Below are 18,085 nucleotides of genomic sequence, written 5' to 3'. Positions count from 1 at the left end.
TTTACTTTGAAAATCGCATTTTGTGTTAATTTTTTTAGCAGTTTAACAGGAACTCCTCTTCTCTCCTTCTCTCGTGTTATCCCCAAAAATCTGGGTAAGTTCTCTACTTGTTGTTTCAATCCATATCCAAATTATTTAAACCCTAATTTATTATTTCTCAAGTTCATTTTTATTTAATAGTTTTATGTTATTTAAATTAATTTGGATTTGCTGATAAACCACCACAACATTGTAAAACACCAGCATACTAATAGCTAATTGGCACGTCTTGTTTGAGTTATTTGTAGTTTCATTCTCTGTGTTTCGTAACGGAACGCTAAGGTTGCGTACATCCGACCCTTTACCCCGTCTTAGGCGGGAACTCACAAGGCTTTGGGTGTAATCTTGTTGTTGGTGGGAAATTAAAGTAAAATACTCCCTCAGTCCCGGTCATTTGTTGTCCTTTTTCATTTTTGCGTGTCTCAGTTATTTATTGTCCTTTCTATTTTAAGAATGAATTTGATGAGTAATTTGATCATTCACACTCAATTTATTCCACTTGTCATTTGGTAATTGGCCCCTCCTCCTTTCCTTAGTCTTTGTGCCAAAACCAAAGGACAACAAATGACCGGGACGGAGGGAGTAGTTATCTAAATTGGTTGCACTTCTTTTTATTGTGAAGTAGTCGTCATCTGATGCAATTTTCTGCGCAATTTTCATCTATGGTCATTTGGAAACAGCCTATATGTGTTCCTAATACAATTAAGGCTGCGTTTTTCCGACCCCTTTACCTAGTAATCAGTGGGATCTCTTGAGGTACTGGGGTAATGCTGGTTTTTGTTGAACTGGCGTAGTTTTCCTGTGATGTTTAGAGACTCTCTGTCGTGAAACCAGTTGCCTCTTATTTTGCTTTATGTCCTTTGATCTTATGAAATGTATGTTTGTGCAGGTTGAATTTCAAATATTACTGATGTTTAGCGCTATATATAAGCTATACGTATGAACTGTTTCTCTGTCAAGGCTGTTTGTTATTCATGTCGCGACAGTTTGCTAGTAGAGGACTTTTCCAAAAGTATGCATCGTTGGTGCCTGGGTGTGGGAGTTTGAACTTTCAAGGATGTAAAAGTTCGTCTAGAAAGTATATCTGTCCTGCAGTAAGATCTAGAAAGCCCTCTAAATCAGTTTGGAGAGGTATAAATAAAAAGGTTAAAGTTAAAGAAGACCTTAGTTTATATCCGAAAGTATACATGAGAGATGTCGTTAGGAAAATTTCAAATATCCTCAGGGATTCCTCTTGGGAATCTGCGCAAGAACGGCTTCAAGAGTTCCGTGTCAAATGGGATTCTTTTACTGTAAATCAAGTTTTAAAAACGCACCCACCGATGGAGAGGGCTTGGTTATTCTTTAATTGGGTTTCTAAGAAGGGTTTTAAGCATGATCAGTTTACTTACACGACCATGCTTGATATTTTTGGAGAGGCAAATAGGATAAGTTCGATGAAGTATGTCCTTCAGATGATGCAGGAGAACGGAATAAAGATTACTGTCGTTACCTACACGTCAGTTCTCCATTGGCTTTCAAAAAGTGGAGACTTTGATGGGGCTGTGAAGATATGGGAGGAGATGAAAGCTAAGCGATGTCATCCTACTGTTGTTTCTTATACCGCCTTCATGAAGGTTCTGTTTGATAATAACAGAGCTGAAGAGGCCACTGAGGTGTACAAGGAGATGCTTCAGTCTGGACTTACTCCTACTTGTCACACTTATACAATCTTAATGGTGCATCTCATCTCTTCTGGTAAGCTGGTGTAAAGAATTGGTTTTACCTTTTCTTTCTGGTGTACATTATTGAGTTTTTCTGCCGAGTTGCATGCTACCGTCTTTTAGGCATAAGCTTACTTGTTGACGAACTGTATATGTATTATCACCTTTATTTATTAAAGCATCTCTTGATTGTCAAATGGCATTTACGGAGTACATTTTACAGTACAGAGGTTTCTCTGAGGCCCTCCTGCTCAACGCACTTGTTATGGAAGATATATTTACTGGTTAAAAACGATAATTTTTATTGAATCATTTGATAATTCATTGTATGGATTATTGAATTTGATGATTTGCCCAGGTTTTTAGAAAGCAGTCAAAGCACCCAATACTAATCACCCAACTCAAGAGTTCTTTATTATTAGGATATGCGTGGAAAATCAAAAGCAAAATGCACTTATTTAGTGATGTTCAGGTAGCTCATACATAGAGATCTTATAGTATCCTTTTGGCATAGAGGATTTACTCAGATGTGTTCATATGTAAGTACAATTTTCTCTATTGGTAGATTGAAGCTTAATCTGATGGCATAATGGCGGTATTAGTTATCGTTAAAAATTTCTTACCAGTGTGGACCCCTAGTTTGACGGTAGTTTTTGAAGTCCAGCGACAAATTGCAATAACGGCTACTTTCGAGTCACCAGGTAGGATGGGTTTCATGTTGTTCAGTGACATCTTACATATTATTAGGTGCTTAGTTGTTAGGATATTTTTTACACTTCTAATAACATTTTTAACTAAAGATCACAAATGTGATGCATTTCTGGCATTATCGTACAAAACTAATAATCAATTTGTTTCAGGCAAATGCAAATCAGCTCTAGAGGTCTTTGTAAAATTGCAAGAAACTGGAGTGCAACCTGACAAAGCCATGTGCAATATTTTGGTAGAGCAATTTAGCAAAGCTGGAGAGGCGTGGGCCATTATCCAAATCCTTCATTATATGAAGGAAAATTCTGTTGTTCTACGATATCCTATATATCTTCAAGCTCAAGAAACTCTGAAAATGGCCGGTGAGGATGATATGCTTCTTCGACAAGTTAATCCCCATATCACTATTTATGATGAGAGTGTAACTTTAGAACCAGAGGAGATGGAGTCTGATGTCAACTCTGTCATAGATAAGGGACTCCTAATTGCTTTTTTGAGAAAGAAGAATTTTGGTGCCATTGACTGCATTTTTACCGGGATGATATCTCATGGTAAATTGTTGGACTCCAAGCTGGTTTCAGAAATTATAGAGATAAATTGTGATCATGGCAGGATAGATGCTGCTTTATTGGCCTTTGAATACAGTAAAAATATGGGAATTGTCATTGAGCAGATAGCCTCTCTTTCACTAATCGGGGTTCTGATGCGAACCAGTGAGTTTTCAAAGATATTGCAGCTGGTAGAGCAAATGGTTTCTCTGAAATCGTTTTTAGAACCAGCATTTTCTGCTTCTCTGATTTATAGGCTTGGTCAAGCCAAAGAGTTTGATATTGCTGTAAAAATATTCAGTTTATTGCCGGAGGAGATCAAGACCACTTCTGTATATACTGCATTAATTGACGTCTACTTCTCAGCTGGAGAGCGGAATAAAGGTATTGAAACATTTAAAGCCATGACAAGGAAAGATATTCAGGCAGCGTCAGCAACGTACACTGTTCTCATAAGGGGTCTTGAAATGTGTGGCCGAGCTGATGAAGCACAATTCTACAGAAGGGAAAAGAGAAGTATGGAGACAAAACATCATGTTCCGAATGCTGTTTCTATAGAGGAAAAACTATGTGATACCTTATTTGCAGGTTACATGGTGTCATAAAACACTGATTGGCTATGTTACTCAGACTCGGTTATAACTTCACAGAGTATGTTGGATGCGTTCCTTAAGTGTCAGATGCCCATAATATAAAGAGTCGGAGTAAACTCTTGAAAGACATGATGGGTGGAATCCTTCTCTGATATCAAAATAGCAACACGCATTCTTAGCCACATGAAAAGCGCCAAGGGGATCTGTCATACACCCGGTGATTATTTTCTTGATTGCTGACCGGAGACCACTAACTCTTGGTAAGGAATTTAATCAATTGATTAACATTGTTAATGTCATTTGCTCGTCTTTTATCAGCTACTTAAGAACTAGTTGACCTCAACAAAGAAATTTATTTTAATGATATTATTGGTGCATTATTAATTGGCATAGTTGGGAAAAAGCATGATTATTCAGCGGTATGAAGTCATGGTTGTACGGTATATTTATAATTTGTTGATGATCCTTGTATATGCTGATTGCTGACTAGGACTTAGGTGGGTTGGATTCGTTAATCTAACGGGTCTCTAATTAGATCCGGAAAACTGATCCGATCTGAATGATCCATGCCTTGAGCTGATTAGCCTGACCAAGACCCAATAGTCAGTCTATTTTATTAAGATGACTTCTAATCATGTTCTCACACTTGTTCCCAATTATCAATCTATTTTATTAACAAACTAATTTTCGATTTGCCGTTTCTAAGCACATGATCCGCAGGGTGATTATGTTATGCTTTGTTGATAACGTTGGATTATTGGTTGTTTTAATCAAAAAAATTGCTTATATCTCTAGAATTCTGAATCACTCAACGCTCATCCATCTTAGCTGTGACCCTAGAGCACGGTCTGAATAATGAATAGTATGTTGTTCTGTTATTAGTCATCTTTTTTTTTTTTTTTTTTTAATTCATTTCTGGCCCATAGTAACCCTCCCCCTTGTACTCTGACAACTACTTGGGAGTATTTGTTACGTTTCGCGAAGTGGATCGCATGTTTGCTTATATTCTCGGTAAATATTGTTGAAATTACATCAGTTACGACCATCAAATCATATACGGTGGGAAGTGATTTATCCAAGGAAAAAGTTTACTTACTGATATCTTGGACTGCTTAATTTTCTTAGATAAATCCTTTTGCTTCATGGATAAATCAGTTCTAGTATACAGCATGTGCAACTTCTATATCTATATAACATTATTAAAAGGCTAGTCTAAAAAGCCACGTAGACAATGCTACATGGGATGAAAAAAAGCCACGTATGCAATAAAAATATGACTTGGCAAACTAATATGACATGGATTATCAATTTATTATTATATTGCATTAATTTAATTCACTTATTTCCTTTACAAATCAATCCATATTCCATTAGCTTTAAACTTAATTAACTAAAAAAAATTACAATAAAAAAATATGCATTAATTATAAGTTAATAATTTCAAGATATTTCATATGGAGTAGTATTATATGTATCTATAAATACTATTAAAAGGTTAGGATTAAAATGCCACGTAGACAATGCCACATGGGATGAAAAAAAGCCACGTACACAATAACAATGTGACTTGGCAAACTAATATGACATGGATTATCAATTTATTATTATATTGCATTAATTTAATTCACTTATTTTCTTTAAAAATCCATCCATATTCCATTAGCTTTAAACTTAATTAACTCAAAAAAACTACAATAAAAAAATACACATTAACTATAAGTTAATAATTTCAAGAAATATCATATGGATTAGTATTATATGTATTCGAAATAAAATAAAATAAAAAACTGAATACATAAGAAATTAAGAACGAAGAAGAATAAATGAAGTTGAAAACCAAAAAAAATGGGTTATTTAACAAGAATACTCTAAACTATACGTGGTATTCTTATATTACTCTCAACTTCAATTAATCTCACAATATAACGATCTATTAACCTTCTCTTCTCATAATACAACTCGATAACCCACTACCTGCTAGTCAGGTCATCTCTTAAAAAAGAATATCTAAAACGAGTATGAACATAATAACTATTAACAATCTCACCCCATTACTTAATTTTCTTCACCAAAATCACTTACCCAGAATCAGTGAACCACTCAACCACCACCACCACCACCACCACCACCTACCTTTCACTCACCACCACCACCACCATCGTTGTCACTTACCAAAATCAAACATCATCGCCCCCCTATGATCCCCAATATACCATCAAAATCTCCGGATCAAAACACCATTCCGGTTCATCCTCTTTCTTCTCTATCACCGAGTTCACCACTGTATACGACGACGCGCGCAATCCTACCACATGTCGTGGCGGCTCTACTGCTTCCTTCTCCATCAAATTAGACGACATCGTAGTTGAAGGTGTTGGAGGTCTTGTTGAAGGTTCTTGATCGTTGTCCATCGATGAAGATAGAGAAAATGGAGAAAATGAAGAATCCAATGCAAATATGATAAGAATATCTTATCTTCACAAAATCCCCAGAAATAATAATCCGGAATTCACGAGCGCGAAATCCTAGGAGAAATCAATAATTATCGTCGGAGATCGATTCGATGATCAAGCATTTCTAGTCGGCATTGTTTGATTGATTCAAGAACAAATTTGTAACTGAATTTGAAATTATTATTAAAAATAAATGGAAGTAATTTTGCCAAAACTTAGATTGATTCCAATTTTTCCCCTTTTCGGAAATCAAACATCACTGGAGGGTATTATTATTACGGAAAATTCACGTGGTACCCTCGAATTTTGCCATTTTTCATGTGGTGCCCAACTTTTTAAGTTTGTGCACATGATATCCTTGAAATTTGATTTTCAAGCACAACGTGTCCTTTTTATCGTTTTTAAAATTTTCAATTGAGCATAAATTATAGACCAGAAATCGGAATTGACTAATTGTTTTTTTGAAATTGATTAACTCTTCGAGATCTATAAATTGATAAAACGAAAATGATCATTCGGAAATTTATCATTGAAGATATGTTTGATTTGAGATTTTCGTTAAAAAAAACCCTATCAAATGTCAGCCGGCAATTTTTTTCCTCAAATCATAGATTATGACGAGATACTCATTTAACGGAAAAAATTTGGCCGATTGTGAATTCCGATCTAGGAGTTATGCGCAATTGAGTTTTTTTACAGCGACAAAAAGTATATGTTGTGCATGAAAATCAAACATGAAGGGTATAATGTACACAAACTTAAAAAGTTGGGTACCATGTGCAAAATGACAAAGTTCGAGGGTACCACATGAATTTTCCGTTATTATTATTATTATTATTATTATTAGTACCACATCAGGAATACGTCACCTATTACCTGATATAACAGGTCAAAATTTAGGGGATTCTATTTTGAGAAGAGGGTATACAAAGTTGAGTTTATTTTAAGTTAAAACATAGTTCATATTATTTTGAGAAGATGGATGATAGTATGGAGTATTCGTATGAATTAACCCAAAAAAAATTGTATTGTCAGATTTGTCACTAATTCACTACTTTTTTTTTTTTTGAAAGGCACTAATTCACTATTGTTGTTATTATAACTTTGTTGTATATAGAAGATGTTTTATAGAACTAATTAATCAACAAATGAGTATTAAATATCATATAAAATATTTTCTTAGAAAAATATAAAATATATGGAAAAAAAATATTTATTTAATTTAAGTAATTTACAAACAAATTCTGTAAATATTTAAATGAAATTAAACACTAATAATAAAGTTCTAAAAGGGTAGTAATATCGTGTATTTAATTCATGAAATTATTTCACGTAAAGGATAAGGTTTTGGAAAATATAAAATATCATATAAAATATTTTCTTCGGAAAATATAAAATATATGGAAAAAAATATTTATTTAATTTAAGTAATTTACAAACAAATTCTGTAAATACTTAAATGAAATTAAACACTAATAATAAAGTTCTAAAAGGGTAGTAATACCGTGTATTTAGTTCATGAAATTATTTCACGTAAAGGATAAGGTTTTGGAAAATATAAAATATATGGAAATGAAAATATTTATTTAATTTAAATAATTTACAAACAAATTATGTAAATACATAAGTAAATTAAACACTAATAATAATAGAATTTTAAAAGGATAGTAATACCATGTATTTAGTTCATGAAATTATATCACGTAAATGATAATTTAAATGAGACCTTCTCCATTCCACTTTTATTGTTTAATTATCCTTTAAAATTTATTCCAAATTAATTGTTTTTTCAAAATTTAGTATGATAAATGACTTAACTATTAGTATCTATACAATATAATAAAAAGGCAAGATGAGTAGTTTATTATTTGACGTGTGTCATGTTAAACAATTTTAAGTGCCACATTTTATGTTATTTTTCTTTGTATTTTATTATGCAATATAGTTAAAAGCATACTTAATGCATTTAATTTTTAATCCACGTGTAATTTTTCTATTGGTTACTAATAATTCAATTACATAATTATCTAACTAAAAGTAAGTAATTATCTAACTAAAAGTAATCTCTAAATACCATGTGTTACATGCTTATAAAATACAAACAAAATAAAAAAATATTAGTGGCAAACACAAAAAACAAATTAATACAAACTCTTTGTTTTCCTCTCATAAATTTGGTATTAATTTACATATTCATTTAACTTTTTTTTCTTTTATTTAATATTTGGTCTTTTGGTTTTCCTCACAATTATTATACTTTGTATTTATTTCACCTTTTTTTTATCTCCCCCTTAGTTCACACAATATTCTTCTTCTCTCAAATAAATTATTGAAATTAATTTGATAATTAATTACAAAAATTTTCTTATATAAATATCATAACAATCCTATTTTTCATTTTTATCCAAAAAGTTGGTAGGTAAAGTATGCATATATAACCAATTGAATTATTTAACTTTTTTATTCTTATTATGTTTTGAATTAATTAATAGTTTGAATCTTATATAAATATTACAACAATCCTATTTTTCATTTTTATCCAAAAAGTTGGTAGGTAAAGTATGCATATATAAACAATTGAATTATTTAACTTTTTTATTTTTATTATGTTTTAAACTAATTAATAGTCAGAATCTTATTTAATTATTATTTTTGTATTTGTATTAAAATTGCAGGATGATGACATACTCATATATCAAAAACATTGCATGAAATCTAGAAATATATGGTTATGAAACTTCTTTGGAATTATCTTTTGACTTGAATATATTTTTCAGTTTCATTGAGTTTTCCTTTTTTATTATTATTATGATGTATGCACAATATCAAATTGTACTATGAATCTATAATTATTGGTGACATGTTACATTATATATTCCAACCCTTGGAATATTAATTGACAAATGTTGTAAATTGTAATAAATTGTCTTATACCCTTTCGTGCACTTTATTAGTTTTCCGTGTACTCTTCAACTTGTATTTTGTCAATCATGTTATAAATCAAATATATTAGTCGACAAACAGATTATAAATCAAATGTCTTAATGGAAGTGTTGAAGTTATATGCACCAATGATATAAATCGGATCTTTTAATGGGGATCAAGGTAAATATTTTGCATGGTTTTTTATTGAAATCCAATGATCTTTTCCAATCCATTGTTCTATTTTGAATGCTTTCAAGCCTTTAAATCATTTTTTGTTTTCCATCAAATATTTTCTTCTAGCACTCTCAATGTTTAATTTTTTTGCTTGTATATATTTTTGTTTTCTCATAGTCAATTGTTACGAATATTTTTTAATTATCACCCCACTTCTCTTTTTTTGTCCATTTCTATATTATCACCCTTTTTCTTTAATTTCTACTTTGAGACTTACTTTTTACCAACGTTTCTTATAACTTTTTTTTTTTAAATTACAAAATAATGTCATCGTTTAAGGGTAGAATTCTCACATTACTCCACCAATTGCAAACTTTTTCCTTTTATTTTCAATTGTTTTTTATCTTTTCTTAATCTTAATTATTGCACACAAGCAAATAAGGTGATAATTAAAAAAATGGAAGAAGTATAATAATACAAATGGTGTATTCTTATTTCTTTGAAAATCATTGGGATAGGCGTTAAAGCTCCTCACATAAAAGTTTACCAACAGCAAAAGATATAGAGATGACTCTAATTGACAAGAGATATAGTCGAAATGAAACTAGAATGATGTCCATTGTTTAACAAATACATTTTCTCGTGTATCCTCTCAAAAATTGCTCACATAAAATTTATTTTTAAAATTATTGAATGCGTATTTAGTCTAAAATTTTATTTGTATAAGTCACATGTCATCAACTCCTTGCTAATAATTTAAGTATATCACTTAGGTATTTCGTTATACAAAAATCATTTCAATAATATTTTTCCCAATACGTTAGAAATCAATTAAATTTACAAGGACAATGTTGCAAGACCGACGAGCCGACAAGAATTGTAAATGTATTATTTGTTGAAAGTTTAACAAACTCCATTGCATTTAAGAAAATAAACTTGTAATTTTAACCTAATTAGTAAGATAAACATAAGTTGTATTTTAACATAGCGCTTTCTGCGCATTATTCATATCGTCTCTAATTGACTAAAGGCAATATGTAAAATTCAGTTATAAAATATCATTACCATCCATTCATTTATATATTTTACATATTTACTTTATTTTACATTTCTTTTTTCATTAGAATACCTTAGGTAATAAGGAATAGAATTAGATGTCCAAGTGTTCAACATTTTGTTTCTTTGTCGGATAGAAATAGGACCAAGGTTCTCCGAACGCACCAAAACAACATTAAAAATAATTTATCAAGTACTAGAATGCCAAAAGCCGTCAATGTTGAGTGAACCGAATAACCACCATGACAAAGCCAAGCGCCCTCGAAATCCAAAGACAATCTAAACACCGTAAAAAGAAAAGTACGAACAAAAACAGAAAGGGACTAACAAAGAATTAACACAACAAGACAACATTGAATAAAAGGACAAAGACAATGAGGACCGTAGAAAAATAAGAGTAGTTTTCAAAGTTAATATTCCACTGTTTGAATGCAATTTTACGTTTCCCATAATTTGTGTTGACTTTCCTTATAGGCTTTGAGAATAAGTTGTTTAAAGTGCTCTAATGAAACAAAAGGCAATACAATTTCCCATTTAATTTATATGCAATACCAGTTTTCAAAATCAGATAATGGACATTCGTATATTCTTTAAAATGAGGGATTCATGGGTTTTGGTCTTATAATATATCTTACCTCATGAACTCGTGACAGAGACCCTCTTTATTGCTTTGCTTAGGTATCCTACCAACATATCTCCAAGATAATAAGCAAGAAGACAAACAAGTCGAATAACGCATTCATGAACGATACCGCAAAAATAAAAGAACAAAAACAATCAAACCCGTGATTCTCACGGGTCACAAAACTAGTTATAATATAAAAACCGTTTTTTTGTAAATTAAACGTCCAAATTTGTCTCTATACATTTACGTTTATTTTTGAAATAATTATGAAGTTAACCATCCAAGTCAAATGATAACTTTTTTTTGCTTACCTTTTATATTATTCGAGAGGTATTTTGATCAAAGATATACAAATGATTGAGACAAAGGGAGTATAATATACATGAGGTGGAAGTAATACCGGCTAACCCTATTTATTTGTGCCAGTGGTAGGTACGAGGTAAAACGGGGCTGCAAAACTGGGCGGTCCAGGTTGCTTCTAAAGAAGCCTGTGAAGTGATGAATGGACGAGGATAAGAAATTGCAGATGATTGCATGATTGAAACGCAAGGGTATACGCCTATACGGTATTGATTCCACCAAACTATGTTCAGTTTAGATAGCTTAAGGTTTCGGTTTGTCCCGATAATTTTATCAACTGCAACTCTGTAAGCATGCATTGTCAGGGGGGTGGTGTTGATTAACATGCATTATTAGTTGAATCGTTGGCTTGCGTTACAAGTTGATGGATGGACTCCAGTCACTGATGTAAGCATTTGGCACTTGCCTTTTCCCATGCTTGTTGCCTAGCAATGCGATTCGCCAATAAGTCAAGTGACGGATTGAGTCGAGTTCAGGGTAATATCGTACAACTCCGCCGGACCTGGGTTTTAGAAAGTTTGTTTTGCAAACATTTTACTACATTAGCAATTTGCAATTCTGTGTTTTGGGTGGGACAAATAGGTCTTGTAAACCACACATATTTTTTTTTCTCCCAATATATGGAAATAGTCCATACGATTTATGTGCCCAGAAACTTGCGTAACTGGCTTTGTTGGACATTCTCGTAAGAAAGCGTAAAATTAGTTAGATTAGTTTTTTTTTTGGTACTTAAATTAGTTAGATTAGTGAAATGTTTTATGTATTGATAACTTGAATGTATATGAAGGCATTATGTTTATGATTTCTATACACACACTCCAATGATTATTTAGTGATTATATTTTGATGAAATCGTAATTTATACTTCGTGTAATTACATAAGATTACACTACATCATCTTAGCATAACACTTTAATAAATAAATTCATCTTTTATTCGCCAACTTCTTGAATTTTAATGCGAGAATACAAACTAAAAATGTATGAGACCATAAGTGGGGAAAGTAAATAGGATAACTTGAACTATTATGAATTTCTATTATCTATTTGATAATTTTAATCTAATTATATTAGGATAATTTTATCAAAATATATTTGATCTACTTATATTAGGATAATTTATTAAAATTTGTTTTAAATACTAAGAAATCTACTTTTATTAGGATAATTTTATTTATTTAGCTTTTTTCGAAATCTACTCTTGTTAGGATTTCTAAAAAAGTTGGACTCTCTAATATCGCTCGAAAAGTTTCTACTTTATATATATATGTATCGCTCGAAAAGTTTCTACTTTATATATATATGTATTGATTGATTGATTGATTTAGGTACTAGATTAAGGAAACATGTGAAAATGTTTTTGGACCACACCAATCACCCATCTCCCACTTGCACATGAAGAGACCCACATAAATATGTCAAAAATGGGAATAAATAATTATTGACTGATACACCCAAAAAAGGAAATAAACTAATACACCCAAAAAAGTAAATAGATAACTAACTACCCTACTAGCTACACTAATTCTAGAGCACTACTCAATGTGATCTAAAATTTGAGAGAATTTGTTGTAGCTCTCGGCATCGTGTTAAAACGCACATGGGCCTCGACCATGCCCGTCGAGAAGGAGAGAGTGTCCACTTTACAAGTCCAAGGAGGTTCCATTCCAAAACCAATTGGCAATGGCTAGAGTAGTCCCTTTGGTTATAAGCTAGATCACTCTTCTCTATTTCTCCGATGTGAGAGACTTACATGTGATTTTTCACAAATCGCGTTAGAGCACTCATATTGAAGAGGATTGACCATCCTCTTAGATGAGAGAGAGTGCTAAAAGGATGTCCTCTTTAATGTCACTACTACAAAAGTGACCTATTGCAACATTTTGAGTGCAACACTTTGTAATTATGTTGCAATTTAGGAAAGAGTTTTTATGTATGCAACACTTTACCAAAAATGTTGCAAATACTAATATATCGCATCATTTTTATAGAAGTGTTGCACTCTATAGACACAAATGCAACATTTTATGTAAGTGTTACATTTATAAATTCTCATATAAAAATAACATATTTTATCTAAACCATTACTTTTTATGCGCTCACACAAATATAGTTCTACTTGAATTAAATACGATTATTTGTGTTAACATGTATTCTTAATATTACTTGACATTATTTGACCTATAAATTATTTAACGAGAATCTAATTAATTAACGAATTCAATACTAACACGACTTGAACCATAGCCTAGTCACACCTAACCCAATTTATATTAGTATGATTCAAAACTAAAATAACACAAATTTACTTCAACATTGTTTCAATAATTTCAACCAAAAAAAAAACATTGCTTCAATAATTGAGAGAGGGGTAAAAAAAAAGGAAAAAGAAAAAAAAAGAAACCCAAGACGGTCACCATTCACCAACATACATCTTCATTTTCGCATTTCATTTCTGAAGTTTCCATCGTCTTATGCTCTTACCACTTTTGTTATTACCATCGACGGTGGCTGCCTGACGCCACTCTCCTCCGTCGATTTTCAACTAACGCCACCTCTACCGCCAGACACCCGCTACTATCGCCACTTCTTCTCTTTTCCGTATTAGTTTTTCCTGGTAACTTGTATTTCTTTACAAGGTATGAATTCTAAGTTCAGTTCTATTATATTGTTGTTTATTATGTTTCATTTCGGTTTATTTAATAATTAAGGAGTAATATAAGTGTGTAATGTTTAAAAGTTAATTTAAGGAGGTTATTCTATAAATTAGGTGAGTTAGGGTTTGGAAATTCTGGGTTTTTGGAAAAATTTGGGAGTTTAGGTTGTTGGAGTTTCTGCTCTCCTACCACATGCTCGACGAAATTCCGCAGTGAATTGATAGACAAATGTGAATCTCCTACTCATTATAAAACTGTTCTCAAATCTGAACACGGATGCTGGGTTAGTATATGATATGATTGATACTCAATGTTTCTATGCAAATGCTACTCTTCGTTGTTTAGGCAGTTGAATAGCCATGCCTATACTACTAAGTATAAAGTACAACACTCCACGTAAGGACAACGCTAAATATTTTTTATAACAGTTTACTAGGCATGATTCAACAATATTGATAAATGCTAGTAAGTTTTAATTCTACTTTACGTTGAAATGTTTCATTCAGTTCGGTAGTAATACACATGCCATGTAGTAACACACATACCATGTTACATGTATATACTAAGGTTTTCAGGTGGATTTAAGCATCGAAATGTCTAATTATGAAACAATTCTAATTCCTAAGAAATACACACACCATTCTTATATCAATGAAGCTAGCTTTTACTACTTTTCTTGTGCAAGGCTGCGGGATAGTAGTTTGATAGCTTGACTGAATCAAGAACTTACAAGTCTTTATTTTTCAGATCTCCCAGAACAATCTTTTGATATGTATGATTACAAAGCTTTGGGCGGGTATTCGTGTATGACTTGGGGACTGCTAGTGTAGCATATACTGTCAACATACGTGTGCAGGTTTTACTAGCCACTATTAACAAAAGCATTGATTGTAGCTATTGTTAATGTCGTTGTAATATCTTTAATTTTGATACTTTGCATTAGTTAAGTTGAGACTATACTCTTTTGGCATTAATTGAGCTGTTTGTTACGTCTAGTTGAGCAATTTATAGTTTTCTAGCAAAGTGGAAAACCTTCTTGGTGCCTAAAATTTGGCTAACTAGGATGAATCTAAATAAGTAGTTTGCTTTGATAATTGAGTGAAATACAATGTATTTACACCGATGATCGAAACTTTTATTTTTGTATTTGAGAACTTGGCATGTAATAAACATGACAGCCGCAATTAATACTAGCTGTAGTCGAACTAGTTTGCAGTTTACGTCCCCTAGTAGGTCTTACCTAGTTGCGGTCGAACTTTTTGGTCTTTTTTGTGTCTTTGGATGATATGATGGGTCAATTTTTTACTTGATTGGTTGGATTTTTACCATGGTGTTTAATTATTTGTATGAGAAATCATGAATTGTATTCATGTTTCATTTTTTGGATGGGTTTGAAAGTTCATATGCAATGATTAGATTAGACGAGTCACTAGAAACTACGAGTTTTTACTGCTCCAGTGTCTAGCTATTGTCTTACAGATCAGAGACAATAGATTTGAAACTACGAGTATAATGGTTTATACATAGATTTGTTTTTCATTTTTGCATTGGATACTTGTAAACAGTTCATCCACTGTGTGGTTTATTCTTTCGTGTGTGCTCTTTACGATTACAAATATGTCTTTTTTTGTAGTAGTGTATCATGAGTTCATGACTTAAAGGAAGAATGTAAGTGAGCCTATAAGCTACCATATTGAGCTAAATATGATACACCGTCATATATGTCAATAAGTGGCATCTATTTTTACTTTATTTTTAGAGCTCAAAGGTTCACTACACAATAAGGAAGTGCTTACTACCAAACTGGATTTGCGAGGTTGAAATTGGGGCATCTTATTACACTTTTTTATACATGACATTCCTCATATAGGCATAACTGACTTTTCTATAAAATTTAATGATAAACTTCTTGTTTTTCCGTACTTTAGTATGCTATCACTCGTATCTATTTTTTTCTGTAGTTATATTTTCATTTCACTTTGATTCTTTTTCTTTGCAGATATGTGCTTAGCAGGCCAGCTATTCTTGTTATGGAGCTGTTCTTGTTATGGATCACTCAGAGTGCAAGGTATATAACGCCATACTTTAGAATTTAAATACATTAATCTTGCTACGCCCCATAACTGAAATGGACTCTTGGTGTAGCTATGTTACTTGAAAATAGCAATACGTCAAGGAAGTATTATTCGGAAGGAATTGGATTACGGAGTAGGTACTGGAGCAGTGGTCAAACTACTGTCCATTTTGTAATTATTTTGAGCATTCCTATACGTAACACTTTTTTTACCAATCGATTTTATAATTTCTTTTACTAAATTTAGGTTCTAATATAAAAGAGTATTATAAGAATTGCACCCTTCTTTTCCGTTTGGAACATTTGCCTACTCGATTGTATATGCTATGCAGAGGCTGTTGAGGATGCTAAACATCTATTTTTTTTTTTTTTTGGCTTCAGCTATATTGGCATGAAGAGTGTGGTGAATGACTGACTAGGAATGCATGTTCCTACTCGTGCTTCTTGAGGCTGGTTTAATGGAAGGTGATCATTGCGTTATAGTGGATATGGCCTGCTAGATGATGAGCTTGTTGGGTAGGCCGCATGTGCTCATTACCAGAATTAAGTTAAAAATCAAGACGCACCTTAGACTACTCTATTTAAGGTTGCAAGTTGTAATTTAATGCTATGGCAATTGTTAAGTGTAAATAATACAGACTTGTTAACAAAATATTGTATTTACAATTTTTGGAATGAAAGTATTAGCCTCTTAAAAGAAGTGTTGCATTGTCTAGAGAAATTGTTGCGTTATCGACATCAAATGTGTTGCATTTATTTGGCGAAACTGTTGCTTTATTCGAGAAAAAGTGTTGCAAATGATATAATGAAATGTTGCCTTTAACACAACAGAAGTGTTGCAGTTGCTGGGAAAAAGTGTTGCTGGAAAAAAGTGTTGCATACGAAAATAAAGTGCAACACTTTGGTAAAGTGTTGCTTTTGGTGATAAAATGTTGCAATAAGTGTTGCATTGAGCTATTGCAACGGAGCTTTAGGCAGCACTCTTTAAAGTGTTGCCTAAAGTATAAAGCAACATTTGTAAGACATTTTGCAACACTATCAAGGTGTTGCTATAGTTCCATTTTGTAGTAGTGTGTGGCAACATACTCTTTCCATCCTCTTTGAAGAGGAAGACATCCTCCATCTATGGAGAATATCCTTGTCTTGGCCCTTGCGTCATATAAGAGATAAAATGGGTTGTTGGGTCTATTTAAAAGGTAGAAAAGAGAGAGGAAAGGAGATCATCTTTAATGTGGAGAAGAATAGAGGAAGAGGATGAAGAAATTTGGAAGTGGATAGAGAAAAGAGAAAATGATGTGGCCAATTGAAAAAATTAGAAAAAATAATAAGAGGAAGATGATCTCCTCTTCAATGTGGATGCTCTTAGACGTCCTCCCTTTTTTCTTCCTTTTTTTAGTATTTTTTTCCTCCAACATTCTTGGCCAATGGCCAGAACCAAATGAGGAAGTCTTATATCCTTGGTCTTTTTTTTTTTTCTTTTTCGCGTTCTTGGCCACAACCGAATGAGTACATCACAAGTGAACCAGTTGTGTTGTACTATTTGAGAGTCGAATCCACGAGAAGATCAAGGAGGCTGACAACCTAGTATTTGAGTCAAATCAAAAGCTAGCTAGCTACGTGAGTCAAGAATTGATTTATTTTTAATATCTCAATTCTAGACTAAACACTTAAGAAGCTAAGAAGATAACGACACTTAAGAAGTTAACGGAGTTGAAAACCATAATTCCAACCAATTAAACTAAAGGATGAAGGCTTGTATTATCATTAAGGTCGAATATGCAACTATAAACAATCATGGCTCGATTTCTCAAACGATAATTAGATAATGAGACACTATACAAGACATACTAATGCAGCCTATGATACCTTTTTAATTTTATTAATATTGAAGTTATTTGTTTTAATTTGATTAATATCTTCTAACTATTGTGGAATAGGAAAAACTACATTGGCGAAAGAAGTTATCAAGATGGTGAAAAATTTATTTAGCATAAAAGTGATGGTGGAGATTACAGAAACCCCAGACATATTTCGCATACAAGCAAGCATTACTGACTCGATTGGTCTGCCTTTGCATGATGTGAACGACGTAGCTCAAAGGGCTACTATGCTGTATAACAGACTAATCTCAGAAAAAGAGAAGAAAGTACTCATAATCTTGGACAATGTTT

The 18,085-nt window shown here is 32.3% G+C and overlaps 1 protein-coding gene and 1 long non-coding RNA gene across 3 annotated transcripts; both read left to right on the top strand.

Moving 5' to 3' along the window:
- Nucleotides 1-8: 8 nt before the first annotated feature.
- On the top strand, nt 9-11,789 carry LOC141586536 (pentatricopeptide repeat-containing protein At2g01390-like). 2 transcript variants are annotated; one of them, XR_012519564.1, is made up of 4 exons: nt 9-94; nt 929-1,776; nt 2,603-3,851; nt 11,251-11,789. XR_012519564.1 is itself a non-coding variant. In XM_074407796.1 (3 exons), the coding sequence occupies exons 2-3, from the start codon at nt 1,014-1,016 to the stop codon at nt 3,601-3,603; spliced, it is 1,764 nt and encodes a 587-aa protein (XP_074263897.1). In that variant the 5' UTR covers nt 9-94; nt 929-1,013; the 3' UTR covers nt 3,604-4,063. The 2 variants fall into 2 exon arrangements, 1 of the variants encoding a protein (XP_074263897.1); XM_074407796.1 differs by lacking the exon at nt 11,251-11,789 and having other exon boundaries at nt 2,603-4,063.
- A 1,714-nt stretch (nt 11,790-13,503) lies between these two features.
- LOC141586535 (uncharacterized) lies at nt 13,504-16,611 on the top strand. The gene is made up of 3 exons (XR_012519563.1): nt 13,504-13,822; nt 15,840-15,908; nt 16,296-16,611. It is a non-coding gene; the product is annotated as an uncharacterized LOC141586535 (long non-coding RNA).
- Nucleotides 16,612-18,085: the final 1,474 nt, after the last annotated feature.

The sequence above is a fragment of the Silene latifolia genome, chromosome 6 (genome assembly GCF_048544455.1).
Source record: "Silene latifolia isolate original U9 population chromosome 6, ASM4854445v1, whole genome shotgun sequence".
NCBI classification, from domain to species: Eukaryota; Viridiplantae; Streptophyta; class Magnoliopsida; order Caryophyllales; family Caryophyllaceae; genus Silene; species Silene latifolia.
The sequence above is the reverse complement of the archived record's forward strand: the minus strand, read 5'-3'. Positions and strand labels throughout refer to the sequence as shown.